The sequence below is a fragment of the Zalophus californianus genome, chromosome 10, assembly GCF_009762305.2.
Source record: "Zalophus californianus isolate mZalCal1 chromosome 10, mZalCal1.pri.v2, whole genome shotgun sequence".
In the NCBI taxonomy this organism is placed as follows: domain Eukaryota; kingdom Metazoa; phylum Chordata; class Mammalia; order Carnivora; family Otariidae; genus Zalophus; species Zalophus californianus.
In genome coordinates this window covers 4,032,068-4,040,056 of record NC_045604.1, presented here as the reverse complement: position 1 = coordinate 4,040,056, position 7,989 = coordinate 4,032,068, and the positions used below count along the sequence as shown (strand labels likewise).

Here is a 7,989-nt window from a genome sequence, read left to right as displayed (position 1 = left end):
ACTGAATCGTCTTTAGCCTGTGGCCAAGTGAAACCTCTAAGTTGTTTGTTTGTTTGTTTTTTAGTAAGAACTTCTGTCGAGCCAGGTCTCTTCCATCTTGTTTCTGTGCAAATGATTTTTTAAAACACAGGTTTTGTTTTAATTTCTATTAAATTGTATTTAATTTCTGCAATTCTTTCTACCCCAGTGGACTTCCCTCCAACTCTGTGCTCCCAGAGATTTCCATGGGTTGTTCTCTGTCAACCAAGAACATGGCCGGAGCAGCCCCATCCTGGAGACTGAAGGAGTGGCCATAGAGGAGAGACATGGGCATGCTTTTGGAGCTTCCAGGTTGCTAGAAGAGACGATCCACTTCTTCCTCACCTCTTCCTTGGGGGTCACAGACAGACAGGGGCCAACTGATTTGTAAAGCACTTTCTTCCCCAAAGCTCCACACCCTTTTTCCCTCTCCTCTGGGTAATTGCCCTCATTGTACCGACTTTCATAACCCACCACACCCACCTTGGAAAAGTGTGGAGGGAAAATGCCCTCCGTTCTTCTGTCTTCTCTGCATCTGTACGTAAAGAACTAAACAACGCTCCTGGCCACCACAGGGAGGCAGGACCACCCGCTGATGAGGGGCTTTGTGATTTGCTAAGCGTCTTTGGGTGTGAAGTAGAAACCCGGACTGAGCTGTCAAGGTGACCAAGGACCTTGTGGGGTTTCTGTATGTCCTGGGACCCAAACACGTGTAAGGTTCTTGAGGAGAGAGCTGGGAAGTCCTGAGAACCTAGGAAGGAAGGGGACAGGAAGGGACCAGGTGGGTCCAGGGAGATGCTGATGTCTAGAATTGTGTCTGAGTCCTTTCTGTGTCTTCTGGGACCTCTCCCAATGTCCTGAACTTAGGAGGCATTCAATACATCCTTTAAGTGAAATGAGTTACACACCCCTAAGTGCCTTCAAGGGTTAACCTGACCAAGTGCTCAGAACTGCGGAAAGAATGGACTGCTGCGGAGGGTGGGGGTGGGCTCCAGCAGGCTAAAGAAGGAGCCAGAGCTCCAAGGTCTCCGAGGGGTGGTGGCAACGGGCAGTGGGGGCACTGAGCTGAGCTGGGACTGAAGGAAGGAGAAGAAACAAGCAGCAGGGAGGCCAAAACGTCTCTTAGGTCCACGAAGAGTGTGGGCTGCCTCCCTGAGTGTGATCAAATCTGAGGAAGTGGCTGGACTCCAAATTTGATTCTGAGCCAGTGGAAAACCGCCTCCTGGGGACTCGGGGGCATCCCCAGGGACTCACTTTTCCTCCAGTAAAGATGAAGGATGGCAGGCCTTCCAGCTCTCCCCCGATGCCCAGAGCTGTGCCGTCCCGAAGGAAAGCGAGCATCCCTCCTCCCACCTGTGACTCGGGGACGGCGGCGAGTCCCCCCGGCGGCAGCTGCCCGAGAGTGGACACAGAAAACAGGTTCCCCGGCCAGAAATCTTTTATTGTTTTGCTTCCGAGACATTACTTAAATTCAAGTTAGTTAACACGGAGTGTAGTACTGGTTTCAGGGGTAGAATTCAGTGATTCATCACTTCCGTAGGACACCGAGTGCTCGTCCCAAGGGCCCGCTTAACGCCCATCCCCCAGTTAGCCCATCGCCCCACCTCCCTCCACCCAGGCCAGAAACCTTGTGCTGACAGTCCTCCGGTCTCTTCAGCCCCCAAAGGACTGGATAGCTGGGAGCGATGCCCTGGGGGACTTTGGGGGGAGGAGCTCTGGGCCCTGGCATTTGTTCTGGGGGAATTCTGTGTTTACTTGTCCCGGGGGCCTCCAATCCCTCCAGGCTGGGGCACCACGCATTATTCATAGGAAAGTAATTAATTCACATATTTAGCTGGAATGTTAAAGAGAGGAAGTCAGTCACAACAGAGTAAAAGCTCCTGCATTCTCGACACTTGCTTTGTTGTGGTGGGGGGAGGGGCAGATGAGCAGGAAACCGGTCAGCAAAACAATGAAGAAAGGAGACAATTTCAGTGTGTGATACACACCACACTGGAAACATCTCAGTTGAATTGGCAGAGAATAACTGGGTGCATGGAGTGGCCAGGGGCTCCATCTCATTTGATGTCAGGAAAGGTGAGTCTTGGAAGAGGCGATATTTGTATTGAGATCCCGAGGATGAGAAGGAGCCAGGCACGGAAAATGCACAGGGAAGAGTGTTCCAGGCAGAAGAGATGTCAAGTGCAAAGCCCAGAGTACAAACGGGGTTTTCCCATTCAGAGAACAGAAAGTTCTTTAGGTCCCTGGGCCTCAAGCTTCCTGAGCAAGGGGGAGACGAAGCCCCTACCGTCTGATCATGGAAATTCCTCCGTTGAGTTTTAACTCCAAGGGCGGTGGGGAAGAACTCAATGCCAAATTGTGGGTGTAATATTCTATCTTCCTAAAGAGAGATTTCATCACTTTCACTGGATTTTCCAAGAGACCTAGGAGTCCCCCTTCCCCAAGCATTAGTAATACCCGACTTCGAGGGAGAAGATCAGGCTTAGGTCCTTCAGAAAGAGGCAGTTTGCAGCCGTAGACAGTGTATTTTTCTTTCAGGATAGAGGGAAAGACTCAAGAAAAAAGTTCAAACCATAAGCCTTGAGAAGGACATGGCTGGGACTTGGAACACTATCTGGGAATCTTAGGGAGTAGACAACTTTAAACACCGCCAAAACATGGTACCAGGGAAGGCGGAGAGACATGGCAGTGTTGGGGCAGTTGGGGTTCTCATGCTGGAAATCCAGTTCCCAAACACCTGGATGGTGAATTAGACACGTTTGAGAAATTGCAAGGACTCCTTCCTCTCGTTTATACAACTGCGTTGGAAAGATTTCCTAAATGTAAGTGTGACGTAAAGATGGCTGAAATCCTCTACAGCTATGCCCCCCGCCCAGTTCCCCTAAACCAGTTTTTCAAGGGGGTCTCTGGAGACTCAGCACCAGGTAGTCACGGGAGAGATGAAAGCTGACGCCCACTTCTGCTGAACTCATTTCTCGGCTGGCCCCACCCCCTGCGTGCCCCACATCCCTCCTGCCCGAATCACTCAGAAGATGTGCGGATTCGGTTTGGAAGGACTTGGACTTGTTAATTAACCTAAACAGTCACATTCGTCTGCAAGGTGCATTATTGTTAATTAAAGCTGCGATTCTCCTTGTGCCCAGACGGCGGGCTGCTCTTGTCAGAATAATTAGAGAGCATACGACGGTTTTCAGGCAAATCCCTGGCAATTAGAGCTGGCGAAGAATTGGGTTTGAAATCCCAGTGACATTTTCAATCAGAATTCCTCAGAGGGCTACCTCTGGGGGAACGTGATGATGGGGCTGTGGGGTTCGGACATGGGGGTGGGAAAAAGGGTGTGAGGACAGGTATCTGTTTCCTGCCACCTCTGGGAAGGGACCCCAGCCTGGAATAAATGAACTGTGGGTATCACTGTGATCATCAGTCTTCCCCGGAGAAATAAGTCTCCCCCCGGAAGCAGTGTGGATGGACCTTCCCCAGGGCAAGGTGAACTCCCCACCCTTGCTTGCTCCCTGCTCTCATCTTTCGGAGAGGATTGTTCCTCTAGCCCGGGGCGGGGGGGGGGGGGGGCACTAACTGAGACACAGCGAATGTCCCTGCCAACCCTAAGATGAAATTCTGAAGGGTTCTAAGGAAACAGGAGCTGGGTTCCCGAGGGGTTGCTGAAAGGATGCCAGGTTCAGACCAGTTTGGGGGAGGCCGGTGGCGTGCGGTGGGTGGGTTAGATGGCTTGGGGTGACAACCTGGGATGGGAGGACCCCAGGAAAGTCTTGAAGAAACATCCAAAGTCAGGTTGAGGCGCACAGAAGAAGCATCCCTGTGCAGTAGACAGTGCAGGAAAGGGTCGCGGGGAAAGACTGGGGCAAAACGGCAGGGCAGGGGTGGGCTGGGCAGGAGATAAGCGTGAAGAGGCCGCCCCAAACTCCCGGACCTCTTATCAGCCACCAGCTTCTGCCTCATCCTTGGCTTGGTGAGAGATGTGATAGGGGCTGTCTGGGCTTCTCTCCAGCGAGACCCTGCAGACGCAGTTTGTGTCTAGGGGCCGGGGCTGGAGCCAGGGCTGGGGCCGGGGCTGGGGCGGGGGTGCACAGCCCCGGGGGCTGGAGTACAGCCTCCAGAGTATCAGGCTGACCCTGCAGGTTTCAGGACCGAGAGCACCCTCCACTGCCCGTGGACTAGGTCAGTCTCGCTGCCCGGAGAGGGGGTCGGGGGATGTCAGGTAGGATGGAGAGGGAGCGGGGCTGGCGGGTTCCGAGGAGGAGTCTCTGTAAAGAGGCTGAGAGAGAAATCCCTGTGCCGCCTTCGCGAACTGTGGTTGGAGGCCTTAGCATAAATTAGGTTTGTAAATTCTCTTTTCATTTTCCCTTCTCTCCTTTGTGTCTCAGAACGCCTCCCGCGGTTCCATGGGCCCTAAGTCCCGCCTTTCAATTTAGGATGCACCAATCAGCAGCTCCCCCGATGGTTGCTAAGAGACAGGAGGTGGGGGATTTGGAGGCTTTGTCACGCACCCACCCAGGAAAATTCCCGAGCCTCTCCGCCGCCTGCCCTGGATGTTCTAGCTCGTGCCTGCTCCTCTCCTGCACTCTCCTAGCTGTCTCCAAGCCCGGAGGCGAGCAGAAACGGTGTAGGGGAAAGCCAGGTTAGAGCACGTCTTTACAAGACAGGACAGGCTGTGTCCGGATTCAATGGAAGGTATCCTTCAAGTTTCCCCAGCTTTCAACTGGGTTGGAGGGAGAAACTCATTTTTGGGTGTGTGGCATCTTGGGTCGAGGGGGGATTTGCTGGTGGCAGTAGAAGTTGCGTCCCTTATGGAGAGGGCTTATCCACTGTCCTTCCAACCATTACCCAAACTTGGAGAAAAAGCCTCCAGGACCATGACTATGCAACCAGAGCATCGGGGGTATAGCTGGGTTCAAAGGGGAAATTTGGATTCTAAGCAGAAGATGAGTCAGGTCAGACCCCTCCCCTTGAAGTGCCTCAACCTTCTCAACGTCTTGATTTTTGGTCACCTGTATGCATCCCACACAGACACACAGAGAAAACTCGGCAGAGACGCCAGGGGAAAGAACTTATTTGGGTAGGGAGTGAGTCGTTAATCCTGATTCCACATTCTGAAAACAAGGATGGAGAGTGGAGCAAAGTGGAGGGAGAGTCTGAGAGAGAGCAGGGCGGGCACACAGCTGTGTGTGGTCGGACGCTGAGGGAGAGGCACCCACACGCGGACCGGTGGTATTACATGCATGCACCCAGCATGGATGTAGGTGCCAACAGATGGAGACAGACAGATGCACACACACATACACACACACACACGTGTGCACACTCACACACACACACAGGGATTAAGGTCCTGCCGAGAAATGAACCTCGGGGAATTGACTCCTAGGAAGTGCCTTTTGGAATTATCTTGATATGTTCCCTGGACTAAGCGAGCCCCCCCCCCCCCCCCCGGGATGCTTCTCTCCCTGATCTCTAAGCAAAGCCAACAGGTGTCAGGGACACAGAAGGCAGAGAGGAAGGCTGGACAAGACAGACAGGGTGGGAAGACATGCTCTGAGATCTTCTCTCTTTTCTGTTTTTCTCTCTCCGGTTTCTATTCCTGTTTCACTTGCTTTCTGGAGCAGTGTCTCTTCCTCCTTCATGTCTTCTAGGTTTTCAGGTGTCCTGCTCCCCTCATACTCTGGCATCTCTTCTCCCACCCCCTTTGAGACGGCAGTAACCCCACACCTCTAGAGAACATCTGTGCACCCTGAGGAAGTTTGTACATCATTCACTTTCTCCCCAGGCTGGCTAGAGAAACAGATGCCGGCAGGAAGGTCTGGCATGAAATGCCTCTCTCTCCATGCTCCTTCCTCTCCTCTGTGTCCCTGGATAAAATAAGAAACCACCAGCTTCATAAAAGCAGCGCAGACTTTAATGCAGGCGGACAGGTAGGAAGAGAGCTAGGACTTTCCCCCCTCGGTGTCCAGATGAGAAGGCCGTCTGAGCGGGAGGGGCAGGGAGGGCTGGGAGGTGCGCGCCGTCTGGTGGTAGGACAGGGCCAGGAGCAGGGGTGTGGCCACGCAGTGCAGAATAGCCACGGCCTCCGCCAGGTGCTGTAGCAAGTCCAGGGCCTGCTGGGCCAGACATGTCGACAGGACCAAGGTCTTGGACCTCACGAGAAAGTCCAAGCCCACAGCCACCCCATGGAGCCACCAGAACACAAACCAGGCCCACAGGACATTGACCCAGGGACACGGCCACCTGCCCAGTATTTTCATCAGCACCTTGGCTCCTAGCAAACCCAGTGGCAACAAGGTGAAGAGGGTGAAACAGGCCATGACGTGTGACAGCTGCAGAAACCAGTGGCTCTTGCTGAATGTCACGGAGCAGAGTCCACGGGAAGTGTCAGTGGCCAGGGTGACTGGCAGCCCCAGTAGGATAGCCATTCCCCAGAGTCCCACACCGAGTCCCAGGGCGATGTTGGGGACCTGACCTGCGCTCATTTTGGGGCCCAGGCAGGCATGGCCCCCTATCAGCAGAGCCTGGGCAAAGGCTGAGCCATACCAGACCATGTGGGCCAGGTGGCACAGCGCTGTGCCCTGGACACTGTTCTGCCCCGGTGCCAGGATGGGCACTGCAGTACTGAAGAGGGTGCTGCCCATGGCCAGCTGTACCAGGAAAGGCCGCTCGGGGCACACCTGCCAGTGGGAGAGAGGTCTCAGGAGCGCGAAGAGGACCGCCCCGCCGGCAAGGATGCCCAGGACGCCGGTGAGGATGAAGAAGGGCAGCGAGGAGCTGTCCAGCAGGCTGCACGAGCGGCAGGGGGCAGCTGCGTCCACATTGCTGTAGTTATAGTTCAGGTCATAGGAATCATTAAACTCGTCCCAAATATCGTCTCCAAAGGGGAACTTAGTAGAGTCCTCATCCGCCACCTGGAGGACAGCCCCAGAGGGGACAGTCAGATCATCTGTTTACCCCACTGAGGAGTCCCTGGGAATGAGGGGGTGGGTGGGGGAGATGGAGGGGAGGCTAGCCTGGAGGAGGGGACACAGTGGGGGCAGTGGGAGAGGTGGGAACAGGGAGCCTCGGAACCTGGGCAGAAGAGCAGGGGAGGGGACCGGACAGGCTGCAAGAGCCAGACAAGGTCAGGGCCAGGGCGCCAGGGACCCGGATGGATGGGGGACCCAGGAGACCAGAGTAAGAAGGAGAAAAAGGAAACAGAGGGAAGGGTAAGAGATGAGTGGAGAAGGAAAGAGGTGCAAAGCCCCCCCCCCCCCCGGGGCAGACCGAAAGAGGTGGTGGGGCAAAGAGATGGGGGACTGTGGGCCTGGCCCCGCACTCACCTGGTGCTGCAGACAGTTCCCCATGGCACTGCTGGACTCAGGGCAGGCAGAGAGAAGGGCTGGGAACGTCCTATGGGCAGCTGCGGCTCCAAGATAAGTGCCAGGGGCTAATGAAGGCCATCAGTTCTGGGCAGGGCCATGGGATAGGCGGCGGGGGGGAGCTGGGCATTCAGGAAGCCTTCGCCCCACGCCCATGGCCTGCCTAAGCCTCAGGAGCAGAAGGGGCACTAGCCCGGGGCTTCCTGTTTTGAGGTTGGATTCCATTGGTGTGGACCTGCGCTCAGGAAAGGAAAAAGGCGGGCCAGCAGATAGTGGGTATTTTCCCGAAGGTGGAAAGGGGGGCTGAGAAGCCAGGGGGGTTTCCAGCAAGGACAGAGTCTTCAAGCACCAGGAAGGAAGAGGGGCCAGGGGTGACTTGTGAGACAGAGATAAGAGACCTGCTGGGAAGGCGGAGGGAAGGGGCAGTTGATGACTCTCACTGAGTCTCCACCCCTTGAACTGGATCCAGGGAAAGATGGCTCCAGGGCAACATTTGTGGGAGGGGGTGTGAGTGGTGCCTGGGGTTGGATCCGCGGGCGGCTGATAGCCCCAGCGCCCAGCGCCGTGGGTGCCCCAGTCTATGTGTGTGGCTGTGTGTTGTATGTCG

General features: G+C 55.1%; 1 protein-coding gene across 1 annotated transcript; it reads right to left on the bottom strand.

Annotated features, from left to right (window-relative positions):
- Positions 1-5,910: 5,910 nt before the first annotated feature.
- On the bottom strand, positions 5,911-7,479 carry ACKR1 (atypical chemokine receptor 1 (Duffy blood group)). The gene is made up of 2 exons (XM_027611307.1): positions 7,344-7,479; positions 5,911-6,932 (listed from the first exon to the last, which is right to left on the bottom strand). The coding sequence occupies exons 1-2, from the start codon at positions 7,365-7,367 to the stop codon at positions 5,961-5,963; spliced, it is 996 nt and encodes a 331-aa protein (XP_027467108.1). The 5' UTR covers positions 7,368-7,479; the 3' UTR covers positions 5,911-5,960.
- Positions 7,480-7,989: the final 510 nt, after the last annotated feature.

Bases quoted from the DNA above. Each gene is read 5' to 3' on its own strand.
- ACKR1 (XM_027611307.1), bottom strand. From the start codon at position 7,367: ATGGGGAACTGTCTGCAGCACCAG. The intron at 6,933-7,343 runs GTGAGTGCGGGG...GCTGTCCTCCAG, and splicing joins GGAACTGTCTGCAGCACCAG to GTGGCGGATGAGGACTCTAC.